Here is a 16,111-nt window from a genome sequence, read left to right as displayed (position 1 = left end):
CTCCTAAGCTCTGACACACAGGACAGTAGGACTCCTAAGCTCTGACACACAGGAAAGCAGGACTCCTAAGCTCTGACACACAGAACAGCAGGACTCCTAATCTCTGACACACAGGACAGCAGGACTCCTAAGCTCTGACACACAGGACAGCAGGACTCCTAAGCTCTGACACACAGGACAGCATGACTCCTAAGCTCTGACACACAGGACAGCAGGACTCCTAAGCTCTGACACACAGGACAGCAGGACTCCTAAGCTCTGACACACAGGACAGCAGGATTCCTAACCTCTGACACACAGGACAGCAGGACTCCTAAGCTCTGACTCACAGGACAGCAGGACTCCTAAGCTCTGACACACAGGACAGCAGGACTCCTAAGCTCTGACACACAGGACAGTAGGACTCCTAAGCTCTGACACACAGGACAGCAGGACTCCTAAGCTCTGACTTATAGGACAGCAGGACTCCTAATCTCTGACACACAGGACAGCAGGACTCCTAAGCTCTGACACACAGGACAGCAGGACTCCTAAGCTCTGACACACAGGACAGCAGGACTCCTAGTTGACATACAGAGCATGAATATTTTGCAGGATTACAGCAGGATAATGAAAGTGAGTTGAGACATAATAATTACATATTTGGACATGAGGATTATTACCACAGATGCACCAGGTATTAACACCATATTTCGCTATCAGACATATTTGTTGTTGAAGTATCGTATTGTCATCGCTGTCTCATCTGTATTGTCTGTACTATTAACCCCTCTTGTTGTAGTCCTTACAGTGGATGTTCTGTTCCTGTCTTGTAGATGACTGTCACTTCTTACCCACCATTGTCCGTCCTTGGCGTCACATATTTGCACCATGTTTGCCTTTCTTATTAATTTCCTTAAGCAGAGAGGGGTCCATCACTAACGACAGCGCATCGTCATTAATGTCCTGTCAATCACAGTCACTCGTGGATGAAGAGCGGGATCTTGGAGAAGACAGTGAGACAGACTCTATGGATGGGCAACTTATAGTAGGGTCTGGGCTACTGGCCCCCTTTCTCCAGGGGTGTGCACTGAGTGATGTAACAAATCTGGATGATGATGATGATGGTGATATCCGCCGCTGCCCTGATTAAATTTGTAATGAAGCCCAAGATAATCCTCTCCTGTACATCGTCCGGAGGGCTTCATTATGCAGCGGACCTGTTATAGATGGCTGCAGGGGGTTGTCTCATGGCGAGACAGCGGGATATTTTCACTTTCATCTGTTAAATTATGCCATAGTTTAATCAAGTTAGATCAATAGGAGTCTGATTGCCGGACCCCTGTGATCTATAGAGCCAGGGTGTTTGTGATGGGCTTGTGCTAATATATAGTAGTCAGTTTGAAAAAGCAAAGCTACAGTGTAAAGCATGGGAGCACCTAGCCACAGGCATAGCTAAATGTTATTCTCTGTTAGCCACACTGACTGGCAGGAGTCTAAGCTTAAAGGCTTATTCCCGTCTTTATAAATGGCTATTGTTGGATGGTGCAGGTAAATACAAGCAGTTTTGTAATTTACTGCTTATTAAATTTTTCAGTCATTCTTGAGATATTAACACATTACGTTTTATTTACAGCTTGTTGCCTTGGAGACCGACCACCACTGCTAGACAGCAGAACATGTGCAGTGCTTACAAGCTCTATTCTATTGCGTTATACAGTTATATCCACTGGTCTGGAGCTGTCTGGGATCTCTGAAGCGCTGATACCTCCTAATATCAGACATCTTTGGTGAAGTGCTTACAAGCTAGACAACAGCGGTGGTCGGTCTCCTAGGCAACAAGCTGAAAAATAACAGAAAATTGTTCATATCTCAAGAACGACTACAAATTTTAATAAGCAGTAAACTGAAAAAGTGCTTCTCCTTACAAGTTCTGTCTGACAATATCCATCTCTGAAGATGGGAGTAATCCTCTAAGTCACTGATGTAGTTTTACTGTAATACAACAGAGCGGAAAACAGCAAGAAAGCGTGAAATCTCAGATGTTATAGTGCACCAGACCTCTCTGTGTCTGTCACATACGCCATTTTGAACAATTAGTGGGAGAATGAGGGTGATAGTCCGTGCTGGCGATGTGGATGGCAAGAAACCAAGAAACAGCAATATGGATTAATGCGGTTTATTCTGTACATGTTTCGAGGTTGGACCAACTTCTTCCTCAAGAGAACCTCAGTATTGTGGTTGATACAACCCCTGGCAAAAATTATGGAATCACCGGGCTCGGAGGATGTTCATTCAGTTGTTTAATGCTGTTGAAAAAAAAACAAATCACAGACATGGCACAAAACTAAAGTCATTTCAAATGGCAACTTTAGGGCTTTAAGAAACACTAAAAGAAATCACGATAAAAAATGTGGTACTCAGTAAGGGTCATTTTTTTTCAGACCAAGCAGAGGGACAAAATTATGGAATCACTCAATTCTGAGGAAAAAATTATGGAATCATGAAAAACAAACACACAAAAGAACACTCCAATACATCACTAGTATTTTGTTGCACCACCTCTGGCTTTAATAACAGCTTGCAGTCTCTGAGGCATGGACTTAATGAGTGACAAACAGCACTCTTCATCTATCTGGCTCCAACTTTCACTGATTGCTGTTGCCAGATCAGCTTTGCAGGTTGGAGCCTTGTCATGGACCATTTTCTTCAACTTCCACCAAAGATTTTCAATTGGATTGAGATCCGGGCTATTTGCAGGCCATGACATTGACCTTATGTGTCTTCTTTCAAGGAATGTTTTCACAGTTTTTGCTCCATGGCAGGATGCATTATCATCTTGAAAAATGATGTCATCATCCCCAAACATCATTTCAATTGATGGGATAAGAAAACTGTTCAAAATATCAATGTAAACTTGGGCATTTATTGAAGATGTAATGACAGCCATCTCCCCAGTGCCTTTACCTGACATGCAGCCCCATATCATCAATGACTGTGGAAATTTGCATGTTCTCTTTATGCAGTCATCTTTATAAATCTCATTGGAACGGTACCAAACAAAAGTTCCAGCATCATCACCTTGCCCAATACAGATTCACGATTCATCACTGAATATGACTTTCATCCAGTCATCCACAGTCCACGATTACTTTTCCTTAGCCCATTGTCACCTTGTTTTTTTCTGTTTAGGTGTTAATGATGGCTTATGTTTAGCTTTTCTGTATGTAAATCCCATTTCCTTTAGGCGGTTTCTTACAGTTCGGTCACAGACATTGACTCCCGTTTCCTCCCATTTGTTTTGTTGTGCATTTCTTGCTTTGGAGACATATTGCTTTAAGTTTCCGGTCTTGACGCTTTCATGTCTTCCTTGGTCTTCCAGTATGTTTGCCTTTAACAACCTTCCCATGTTGTTTGTATTTGGTCCAGATTTTAGACACAGCTGACTGTGAGCAACCAACATCTTTTGCAACATTGCGTGATGATTTACCATCTTTTAAGAGTTTGATAATTCTCTCCTTTGTTTCAATTGGCATCTCTCGTGTTGGAGCCATGATTCATGTCAGTCCACTTGGTGCAACACCTCTCCCAGGTGTGATCACTCCTTTTTAGATGCAGACTAACGAGCAGATCTAATTTGATGCAGGTGTTAGTTTTGGAAATGAAAATTTACAGGATGATTCCATAATTTTTCCTCAGAATTGAGTGATTCCATAATTTTTTTCCCTCTGCTTGGTCTGAAAAAAATTACCCTTACTGAGTACCACATTTTTTATCTTGATTTCTTTTAGTGTTTCTTAAAGCCCTAAAGTTGCCTTTTGAAATGACTTTAGTTTTGTGCCATGTCTGTGATCTGCTTTTTTTAAACAACATTAAACAACTGAATGAACATCCTCCGAGCCCGGTGATTCCATAATTTTTGCCAGGGGTTGTATAACCCCGATAAATGAGAAGATCCCTATGTTTCACCTGACATATAATCCTTCCTCGGATCAGACCCTCTTGTGCTTGGTGTCCCCTCCATGTTCTACAGACGTCATTATGTCACATCCATGTCACCTCATCAGTGTTTTGTCTCTTCTGTTTGCCTTTTCCTGTATTTCTCACATTGTCTATTTATCCACCGTCTCTAAATATATCACATATTTCTGTGTCTTGTGTGTTTGTCGTCTTCATTCGTCTTTTCTTAACTGTTGAGGTTCTTCAGAACTTGTGCTGCTTCCTACATAGAAGAGAAGGAGCCTCGGCTATTTCACATAACGAAGTCGGCACACGTAGCCCCCAAACCTTCATCTGGGAGTCACTAATGTGGACCCCAACATTTGTCATGTAGTAATGTCAGCTGAGTACACAGATCGCTCTGTAGCTGAGAACGGACTCACCATTTACAAGTCACCTCATTTCATAAGAATACGGAGAAAAGGTTACAATTCTCAGCAGGAGAGAAGCCGCCTCTGCGCTCATGGGCCAGACTTGTACTTCAAGAAGAAAAAGCTAATGTCTTCATCAATGCAATAATTAAAGTTTACTATAAAAGAGAAGGAAACTTCCTTTAATTTTCTTGTTACACTCTGGCTCCATTCAGCACCTGTGTCCAGCAGGTGGCGATAGAGTTTAAGTCCTCTTCCTCTCTGAAGAGAAGAGCATGCATGGCCTATAAGTCTCCTCACTCTGACATGCCAGGCTTGGCTTATCACTCTCCACAAGGAGAAACATTACCCGTTAGACCGCAGTCACTTCAAAAGAGGAGGCTGCTGATTGAAGGTTCTGGAATCAGAGTGAATTAAAAAGCTTAGTATATGAGAATTTGTGGTCCGGCCCACGTAGTCTGTACTCGGTCCGGCCCGCGTAGTCTGTACTAGGTCCGGCCCGCGTAGTCTGTACTCGGTCCGGCCCGCGTAGTCTGTACTCGGTCCGGCCCGCGTAGTCTGTACTCGGTCCGGCCCGCGTAGTCTGTACTCGGTCCGGCCCGCGTAGTCTGTACTCGGTCCCGCCCGCGTAGTCTGTACTCGGTCCGGCCCGCGTAGTCTGTACTCGGTCCGGCCCCGTGTAGTCTGTACTCGGTCCGGCCCCGTGTAGTCTGTACTTGGTCTGGCCCGCGTAGTCTGTACTCGGTCCGGCCCGCGTAGTCTGTACTCGGTCCGGCCCGCATAGTCTGTACTCGGTCCGGCCCGCATAGTCTGTACTCGGTCCGGCCCGCATAGTCTGTACTCAGTCCGGGACGAACGAATGTGACAGATGTGTGTGTGGCTTAAGATGCTGAGTGCACTAGCAAGAAAGAAGCCAAAAATGACAAAATGTACATAAAGCTAAAGATGTCTTCTGTGTGAGATTCACCCCTGTAAGATACGAGCTACAAAACAATCTAGATGTCACTGGTCCAGGGCCGGTATTAGGCAAATTGGGGCCCTAGGCAAAAGTTTAATGTGGGGCCCTACCTGCTCACATATTGCCCTATTACACTCAAACATTTCGGTTGTATTTACATGCACTGAGTTCAGGCCTTTAATGAGCGTGATCGACAATATTAAAGTCGTTCGACCCTTGTTTCCCGGCCTCTTTACACTGGTTGAGGAAGAATGATGGGGACACTGCCGGGATTTATAAATGTGGATCTTGCACGCGCACACGCTGTGTGTCTGCACCCGACCATCTACATATACAAGTTAGAATAATGCAATAAAATCTATAAACATTCAGACATGTACAAGGCACACACATCACACACTTGTATACGGCCCAAACATGTTCATGGCACACACATGCTGCAGAACAAATGCTCAGCAGATACAAACATTACACACAGCACATCAGGGGTGGATTAAGAGTAGCAAGGGCCCCAGGCAGTTTAGAAGGTGCCCCCCCCCCCCCCCCCCACACCTGATGTATCATGTGACATGTCACATGATCCCCTGTGATAGATCATGTGATAGTTCACGTGAAATTAATTTGGCACAATATTAATATATTAATAATCATTTTTTTACATTAATTGTATGACTTAATGTTGAGCACAATTAAGCATGCTAACATCCCCTATATACAGTATGAGACCCTACACACAATATGAGCTGCCACAATCCTCCTATACACAGCGGGAGGCCGCACGTAGCCATCTATACACACCGGTAGGCCGCACGTAGCCATCTATACAAAACTGGAGGCCGCAGGTAGCCATCTATACACAGCAGGAGGCCGCACGTAGCCATCTATACACAGCAGGGGGGCGCACGTAGCCATCTATACACAGCAGGAGGCCGCACGTAACCATCTATACACAGCAGGAGGCAGCAAGGCGCCATCTATACACAGCAGGAGGCCGCACGGCGCCATCTATACATAGCAGGGGGCCGCACGTAGCCATCTATACACAGCAGGAGGCCGCACGTAGCCATCTATACACAGCAGGGGGCCGCACGTAGCCATCTATACACAGCAGGGGGCCGCACGTAGCCATCTATACACAGCAGGAGGCCGCACGTAGCCATCTATACACAGCAGGAGGCCGCACGTAGCCATCTATACACAGCAGGAGGCGGCACGGTACCATCTATACACAGCAGGAGGCGGAACGTAGCCATCTATACACAGCAGGGAGCTGCACATAGCCATCTATAGACAGCAGGAGGCAGCACGGCGCCATCTATAGACAGCAGGAGGCCGCACGGCACCATCTATACACAGCAGGGGGCCGCACGTAGCCATCTATACACAGCAGGAGGCCGCACGTAGCCATCTATACACAGCAGGAGGCCGTACGTAGCCATCTATACACAGCGGGAGGCCGCACGTAGCCATCTATACACAGCGGGAGGCGGCACGGTACCATCTATACACAGCAGGAGGCGGCACGTAGCCATCTATACACAGCAGGGAGCTGCACGGTGCCATCTATAGACAGCAGGAGGCCGCATGGTGCCATCTATATACAGCAGAGAGCCGCACGTAGCCATCTATACACAGCAGGAGGCCGCACGTAGCCATCTATGCACAGCAGGGGGCCGCACGTAGCCATCTATACACAGCAGGAGGCCACACGTAGCCATCTATACACAGCAGGAGGCCGCACGTAGCCATCTATACACAGCGGGATGCAGCACGGTGCCATCTATACACAACGGGAGGCCGCACGGTGCCATCTATACACAGCGGGAGGCTGCACGGTGCCATCTATACACAGCGGGAGGCCACACGTAGCCATCTATACACAGCGGGAGGCCGCACATAGCCATCTATACACAGCGGGAGGCCGCACGTAGCCATCTATACACAGCGGGAGGCCGCATGTAGCCATCTATACACAGCGGGAGGCCGCACGTAGTTATCTATACACAGCGGGAGGCCACACGTAGCCATCTATACACAGCGGGAGGCCGCACATAGCCATCTATACACAGCGGGAGGCAGCACGTAGCCATCTATACACGGCGGGAGGCCGTACGGTGCCATCTATACACGGCGGGAGGCCGTACGGTGCCATCTATACACGGCGGGAGGCCGCACGGTGCCATCTATACACGGCGGGAGGCCGCACGGTGACATCTATACATGGCGGGAGGCCGCACGGTGACATCTATACATGGCGGGAGGCCGCACGGTGCCATCTATATACTGCGGGAGGCCGAACATAGCCATCTATACACAGCGGGAGGCGGCACGTAGCCATCTATACACAGTGGGAGGCCACACGTAGCCATCTATACACAGCGGGAGGCCGCACGTAGCCATCTATACACAGCAGGGGGCCGCACGTAGCCATCTATACACGGCGGGAGGCCGCACGTAGCCATCTATACACGGCGGGAGGGCACACGTAGCCATCTATACACGGCGGGAGGGTGCACGTAGCCATTTATACACAGCAGGGAGGCCGCACGGCGCCATCTATGCACAGTGGGAGGCCGCATGGCGCCATCTATACACAGCAGGAGGCCGTACGTAGCCATCTATATACCAGGAGGCCGCACGGTGCCATCTATACACAGCGGGGGCCACACGTAGCCATCTATACACAGTGGGAGGCCAAACATAGCCATCTATACACAGCGGAAGGCCGCACGGAGCCCCCCTAGAGACTGCGGGAGGCCGCACGCAGTCACGCACACACACAAACATATACAGTACAGACCAAGAGTTTGGACACACCTTCTCACTTAAAGATTTTTCTGTCTTTTCATGACTTTGAAAATTGTACATTCACACTGAAGGCATCAAAACTATGAATTAACACATGTGGAATTATATACTTAACAAAAAAGTGTGAAACAACTGAAAATATGTCTAATATTCTAGGTTCTTCAAAGTAGCCACCTTTTGCTTTGATGACTGCTTTGCACACTCTTGGCATTCTCTTGATGAGCTTCAAGAGGTAGTCACCAGAAACGGTCTTCCAACAATCTTGAAGGAGTTCCCAGAGATGCTTAGCACTTGTTGGCTCTTTTGCCTTCACTCTGCAGTCCAGCTCACCCCAAACCATCTCGATTGGGTTCAGGTCTGGTGACTGTGGAGGCCAGGTCATCTGGCGCAGCACCCCATCACTCTCCTTCTTGGTCAAATAGCCTGGAGGTGTGTTTGGGGTCATTGTCCTGTTGAAAAATAAATGATGCTCCAACCAAACGCAAACTGGATGGAATAGCATGGCACTGCAAGATGCTTTGGTAGCCATGCTGGTTCAGTATTCCTTCAATTTTGAATAAATCCCCAACAGTGTCACCAGCAAAGCACCCCCACACCATCACACCTCCTCCTCCATGCTTCACGGTGGGAACCAGGCATGTAGAGTCCATGCGTTCACCTTTTCTGTGTCGCACAAAGACACGGTGGTTGGAACCAAAGATTTCAAATTTGGACTCATGAGACTAAAGCACAGATTTCCACTGGTCTAATGTCCATTCCTTGTGTTCTTTAGCCCAAACAAGTCTCTTCTGCTTGTTGCCTGTCCTTAGCAGTGGTTTCCTAGCAGCTATTTTACCATGAAGGCCTGCTGCACAAAGTCTCCTCTTAACAGTTGTTGTAGAGATGTGTCTGTTGCTAGAACTCTGTGTGGCATTGACCTGGCCTCTAATCTGAGCTGCTGTTAACCTGCGATTTCTGAGGCTGGTGACTCGGATAAACTTATCCTCAGAAGCAGAGGTGACTCTTGGTCTTCCTTTCCTGGGGCGGTCCTCATGTGAGCCAGTTTCTTTGTAGCGCTTGATGGATTTTACAACTGCACTTGGGGACATATTCAAAGTTTGCTCAATTTTTCGGACTGACTGACCTTCATTTCTTAAAGTAATGATGGCCACTCGTTTTTCTTTACTTAGCTGCTTTTTTCTTGCCATAATACAAATTCTAACAGTCTATTCAGTAGGACTATCAGCTTTGTATGTACCTGACTTCTGCACAACACAACTGATGGTCCCAACCCCATTTATAAGGCAAGAAATCCCACTTATTAAACCTGACAGGGCACACCTGTGAAGTGAAAAGCATTTCCGGTGACTACCTCTTGAAGCTCATCAAGAGAATGCCATGAGTGTGCAAAACAGTCATCAAAGCAAAATGTGGCTACTTTGAAGAACCTAGAATATTAGACATATTTTCAGTTGTTTTACTCTTTTTTGCTAAGTATCTAATTCCACATGTGTTAATTCATAGTTTTGATGCCTTCAGTGTGAATGTACAATTTTCAAAGTCATAAAAAGACAGAAAAATCTTTAAATGAGAAGGTGTGTCCAAACTTTTGGTCTGTACTGTACATGCAAGCATAAACACATTTGAAACACAAAGATACATATAAACACAATGATATCTGCCTGCACACACACACACACTCACTCACCATCCCCCGGCTCGGCTCCAGTCGTCCTGCTCCTCTTCGGTGGTAAGTTGTAGTGCAGGGCGCACACTGCGTGACGTCACACTAGCAGACACGGCCGCGCACAGGGCCGTGTCTCTTAGCTGTGATGCAGCTGGGCCAGCACAAAGGGAAGTTAACAGGTGCAGTGCTGGCCCGGCCGAAGAAGAAGCGGCGGCCGTGCGCTGCTGCTGGGGGGAGCGGTCCAGGGCCCCCCGCCTCATCCTGCCGCTATGTGCTGCATTGGCGCCACATACTACAATGAGGGCAATCTGGCCATAGGCCCCCTGGAGCCCCAGGCCCCGTGCGGTAGTCAAGATTGCCCTCATTATAATCCGCCAATGCAGCACATGTATGCAGGACAACAAACATTCATATAAACACATACAAATCTCTCACAGACAGCACACACTGCACAAACCTCACATACAGACGCTGCTTTATGCTGGGGGGAATGAAGATGTTCTACAATAGGAGCTGTATCTTCTCCTGCTCACAGCAGCACTGTCCCAGCAGACATCTCCCTACCTTCTTCTCTGCTGGGAGCTGGCAGGAGCAGGAGGAGGAGGCTGACAGGAGCAGGCGGAGGAGGCTGGCAGGAGCAGCACAGCACACAGGTGGACACAGGAGAACTTATCTGGCAGCTCAGCTTGGTAGGTGTCAGGTCTCTGGCTCCCCCTCAGGCTCTGTGCAGGAGGACAGGAGCACTGGCCAGGGAGGCTTCTATCCCTCTGATGAGTGAGTTTCAGTGTCCAGGTCCTGAAGCTCTTCAGACTGCAAGGCCTGCAGTGACATCATGGTCACATGATCGTGATGTCACTACAGGTCCTCAACCAGTCACTACATCGGAAGCTTCACTGATAATGCTGTTATCAGTGAAGCTCCTGCTGTAGCCGCTGGGGTCCCCAAAGTGCGTGGGGGCCCTAGGCAGATGCCTAGTCGCCCCCCCCCCCGTAACGCCGGCCCTGCACTGGTCATAGTGGTTATTTATGCCTGAGCAGCACACTAGTGAAGAAGTGTGTGACATTTCTAGACCAGAGCGCCCATTATCACATATGTGCCACTGTGATAAATTTCGGCATGGCTTCTTCCTGCATTATGAGTCCCGGGACTCTCACAGACCCCTACAATCACGCGCTCTGGAGAAATCTGCTTGCAATAATTGGGGCTGAGTAACATTACCTGCAGAGAACGGTTGTGCTGGTGAAAATATAATAAGGGGTCGGTGTCCCTTTCCCTTTATCTTTAAGGTCACAGCAATAGAAAGTTATGGAGATCCCAGCAATATGTCAAAGTTGTTTTGCTCTTTTTTTTTTTTTAGAAAACAATTAATTATTGGGCAAAGTTCACATCCAGTTTTTTGAAGGCAGAAAAATCAGAAGAGTTTTTTCAAGGAATGCAGAGAGGGGAAGTACTAAACTGCATGTTGGGATGATGGGATGATGGGCTGCAATGCTAGACTCGACCACTAGATGGCAGCATATTTTTCAAAATTATCAATTCTGGGAACGGGGCTCGGCTTGAATGGAGCGATGACCAGGCATGTGCTCCTCCGTTCAATTCAATCTCTATGGGATTACTGGAAACAGGGAAGTCCTGAACGCCACTATCACAGTCAGCCTCATAGAGCCGGGGTCCCCAACTCCAGTCCTCAAGGCCACCAACAAAAAATACACAAATACACATGCCCAGGAACATATTTCATCTACTTCTCATAGGAATATGGGTATAACTATTGTTCTGTATGGGGATTATGGGTGAAATATCACAAATACACATGCCCAGGAACATATTTCTTGTACTTCTGATAGGAATATTGGTATAATTCGTATTCTATATGGGGATTTTGAGTGACATATCAGGAATACATATGTGAACAATTTTCTAAAAGAATATGAGTTGTGGCAGGTTGTGGCCCTGTGGATGTTCAGATTCATTTTAGTATTTCCATTGAATTCCCTCTGATTTCTTTCTATATTACAGGTCAAGAGTTCAAAACTGCAGCTTCTTCTAATCCAGTATCAAGGCCAGAAGTCATTTCCTGGTCTGCATTGGAAAAATGTGCTGCCATCTAGTGGTTGAGTCTAGCATTGCAGCCCATCATCCCATCATCCCAATATGCAGTTTAGTAGGTCCCTGCAGAGAGTATTACACAAGGAATATGTCAGAGAGAAGTGACAGTAATTTATATTTTTCTGCAGCAAGTTTTTCAAAATCTTGTTAGACAAAAAAAGCCCAAAAACCTCAATGTCTGAACAGCAAAGTGGATGCTGTGTTGAATGAAAAAGTAAGAATATTCAAAGAGTATTTAATTTTTTTTTTTTTTTTTACAAAGACTTTGGAGCAGATCTGCTGCAAATCATCAAAAACCTCTTGGTGAACTTATTCTTAGATGAATCTTCAACATTAACCAACGTCATTTACATGGAAACACGCAGCGCTGCACTTACAGAGTATTGCTGGGTGCAAACTCCAATAGAAGACAAGCGGAAGACATAGGGTACAGGAGTCCAAAAATAAGGTTGACTCTTTGTTATCTTCAGTTGGAGACAAGGTAGAGGGGAAGTTAGGAAATAGGAGGGGTGAGATAAACCTTTTAATAGTAGAGAGAGCAATCCAGAGCAATGGGGCAGTTCAAGAGAAATCCTCTATATGTGAGAAGGGAAATGGATAAAATCAGTATAGAGGAAGGTTAGGAGAATATCTGTGAATAATGGTGGAGATGTAGATCGGGGAACATTCATGGAAGGGGAACTGAGGGTAAAACATGGTCATTTACATTTGATTCATACTGTAGATGGATGAAACGTCTGTGGAAAGACGAGGAAAAGGGACAACTACTGGAGAGTAGTGGGGGGATAGTGAATCCAGCGGCATTATCAACTAAGAGAGTCTTTAAATATTCACATTATTATTATCATTATTATTATTACAGTTACATATTGTGTTGGTTGTTGCAATACCCTTCTGACTGGTGACTGGATAATCTATGTGATATTAATATACTGTTTTCAGCGGGATCTTTTCTTGTTTCTCCTTCTGTAGGTTACACTCCAATCCTAGGATACAATGAAGCAAACTGAGGCTCCAGGAGGTAAATGATAAATCCGATTATTTTATACATCTATTAGTATATTTAGAAGGGCTGTGATTCTGGCTTTAGATAGAAACTTTGTGTCTTTGGCACAAACTAAGTCGTTCTAGACAATTTCTTTTGCATTATCGCTCATGGCGTCCTTCTCTCCTCACTGTTATACCTAATCACTAAAAGAGGAAATAAAAAATACATATCTGCCATAGTTTCCTTATACGATACATCTATGTGGTTATTAACCCCTTTCTAGTTCAACACGTACTAATACGTACCTGCGCCCTGGGACTTAAGAGCCTGATACATATTAGTACGCCTTGGCAATTTCACCCGCACACAGGCTGTGCGGGCGAGATCGCCACCGGGTGTCAGCGGATTGTCACAGCTGATGTTAAACGCACGCTGCCTAAGTTCAGATAAGGGCGAGACCAGTTATATGAATTCGTTGGAATCCTTGGCGAACCATTACTCAGGGCGACCATAGGCTGCAGCTTCTCTCAGGCACACCAGGGGCGGACACAGACTGTAGTGGGCCCCTGTGCAAGAAATTTTGGGGGGCCCCCCCTGCCCTTCATAAGGCAACAAAGTTATGTAAACATAACCCCCCATGTGCATCTCTCACCCCCCCATGTGCAGCTCTCATCCCACCCATGTGCAGCTCTCACCCCCCGTGCATCTCTCATCCCCCCATGTGCATCTCTCATCCCCCCCATGTGCATCTCTCATCCCCCCCATGTGCATCTCTCATCCCCCCATGTGCATCTCTCATCCCCCCCATGTGCATCTCTCACCCCCCATGTGCATCTCTCACCCCCCCATGTGCATCTCTCACCCCCCATGTGCATCTCTCACCCCCCCATGTGCATCTCTCACCCCCCCATGTGCATCTCTCACCCCCCCATGTGCATCTCTCACCCCCCCCATGTGCATCTCTCATCCCCCCGTGCATCTCTGATTCCCCCCACTCCTAGTTAATTAATTGTATTTAAAAAAAATAAAACTTGTTATACTTACCCCCATGCGATCCCTGCAGAATCCTGGCGCTCGTCCTCGTCGCTGCCACCAGGTTCTCCTGAAGTTCGGCCATGTGACGGCGCCACATACATAGCCATCAGCTTTTGTTTTGGCCAAAAGATTTTTAAAGCCGCCACCACGATAAGGTAGACTCTTCTGGGCGGGCCCTACTCTAACCTATTAAAATTTTCTTAAAATATCCAATACTCTTTTTAGATATATTTTTATTTAGTTTTCTTTAAGGGAATGTGTCATATACATTTTTTTTTTAAATGACCAATAATACCACATACAGGGAATACCGCCACACCATGACCAGACCACATATTACCACAACATAGTGACCGAATAATACCACACAGAAGGGAGAAAAACTGCCACACCATGACCAGACCACATATTACCACTACATTACTAATATTACCACCACATTACTAATATTACCATAAGTGTCATTATACACGGGAGCTCTATACATGGTATGTATAACGTAAGTGTCCAGGTAATCTAGTGATCACCAGTGAAATTATACACAGGAGCTCTGTATATAGTGTCAGTGTACAGGTAATACAGTGATCACCAGTGACATTATACACAGGAGCTCTGTATATAGTGTACAGGTAATACAGTGATCATCAGTGACATTATACACAGGAGCTCTGTATATAGTGTCAGTGTACAGGTAATACAGGGATCACCAGTGACATTATACACAGGAGCTCTGTATATAGTGTCAGTGTACAGGTAATACAGTGATCACCAGTGAAATTATACACAGGAGCTCTGTATATAGTGTCAGTGTACAGGTAATACAGTGATCACCAGTGACATTATACACAGGAGCTCTGTATATAGTGTCAGTGTACAGGTAATACAGTGATCACCAGTGACATTATACACAGTGTACATGTAATAGACTGACTCACCGGTGACGTCTCTAGGTGAAGTCCTTCATCTTCGCTTTTCTCCTTCATCCAGCACAGACCGCCATCACATCTTCCAGCCAGGACTCGTCTCTGCATAAAATAACACAGTTATCTAGAGCACATTCCCCAACTTCTACATTACGCAGCTGAATACAGACGTGCATCCACCATCAATATATGGTTAGTTATTATGCAACCTACCATTCCAAATATAAATTGTAATCCACCACTGTGCCCCCATTAACTGTAAATAGGCACTTAATATATAGTTTAATTAGAACCTCTACTCTTTCTGCCAATTTGTTACCAGTCACACTCCTGCATCCGCAACGCCCCCTACTCTATACTTCCTGCTCCCCGCATTCAATATTTACATGCACCCCCTGCCCCAATTCATTATATCATGTCCGTGCTCTCCCCACCCCATCATCATTTATCATTTACTCTCCCCCACCCCACATTCGTTATGTGCAGCTCATTATCCCCCTACTACCAATTCCCCCATGTGCAGCTCTCAAACCCCCCCATGTGCAGCTCTCATCCCCCCCATGTGCACATCTCTCACCCCCTCCCCCACATGTGCCCCTCTCGTCCCCCTCCCCCACATGTGCCCCTCTCTCATCCCCCTCCACCACATGTGCACCTCTCTCATCCCCCTCCACCACATGTGCACCTCTCTCATCCCCCCCCACACATGTGCATCTCCCATCTCCCCCCCACCACATGTGCATCTCCCATCCCCCCCCACACATGTGCATCTCCCATCTCCCCCCCCACACATGTGCATCTCCCATCTCCCCCCCCACACATGTGCATCTCCCATCTCCCCCCCCACACATGTGCATCTCCCATCTCCCTCCACACACACATGTGCATCTCCCATCTCCCCCCACACACACATGTGCATCTCCCATCTCCCCCCCACACACATGTGCATCTCCCATCTCCCCCCCCACACACATGTGCATCTCCCATCCCCCCCCCACACACACATGTGCATCTCCCATCTCCCCCCCCACACACATGTGCATCTCCCATCTCCCCCCCCACACACACACATGTGCATCTCCCATCTCCCCCCCACACACACACACACACACATGTGCATCTCCCATCTCCCCCCCCCACACACACACACACATGTGCATCTCCCATCTCTCCACTCCTAGTTAATTGTATTTAAAAAAAATTAAAACTTGTTATACTTACCCCCATGCGATCCCTGCAGAATCCTGGCGCTCGTCCAAATCGCTGACAGCAGGT

The 16,111-nt window shown here is 46.9% G+C and overlaps 1 protein-coding gene across 3 annotated transcripts in view; it reads left to right on the top strand.

Annotated features, from left to right (window-relative positions):
• Window positions 1–16,111, top strand: part of LOC141155198 (HLA class II histocompatibility antigen, DM beta chain-like) — a 488,746-nt gene that overhangs the window by 16,230 nt on the left and 456,405 nt on the right. For 2 of the 3 annotated variants that reach the window (XR_012247521.1, XM_073641934.1), the window contains exon 5: window positions 12,863–12,911. The exons of the other annotated variant lie outside the window; for it this stretch is intronic. Coding sequence is in view for 1 of the 2 variants with exons in the window: in XM_073641934.1 (XP_073498035.1) it covers window positions 12,863–12,900 (38 nt within the window). In the remaining variant the exon portion in view is untranslated. The remainder of the gene's footprint in view (window positions 1–12,862; window positions 12,912–16,111) is intronic. 3 annotated transcript variants of the gene reach the window in all.

The sequence above is a fragment of the Phyllobates terribilis genome, unplaced genomic scaffold, assembly GCF_046119375.1.
Source record: "Phyllobates terribilis strain yellow unplaced genomic scaffold, ASM4611937v1 Scaffold_7__3_contigs__length_470593459, whole genome shotgun sequence".
NCBI classification, from domain to species: domain Eukaryota; kingdom Metazoa; phylum Chordata; class Amphibia; order Anura; family Dendrobatidae; genus Phyllobates; species Phyllobates terribilis.
This window is presented reverse-complemented; position numbering and strand designations above follow the sequence as displayed.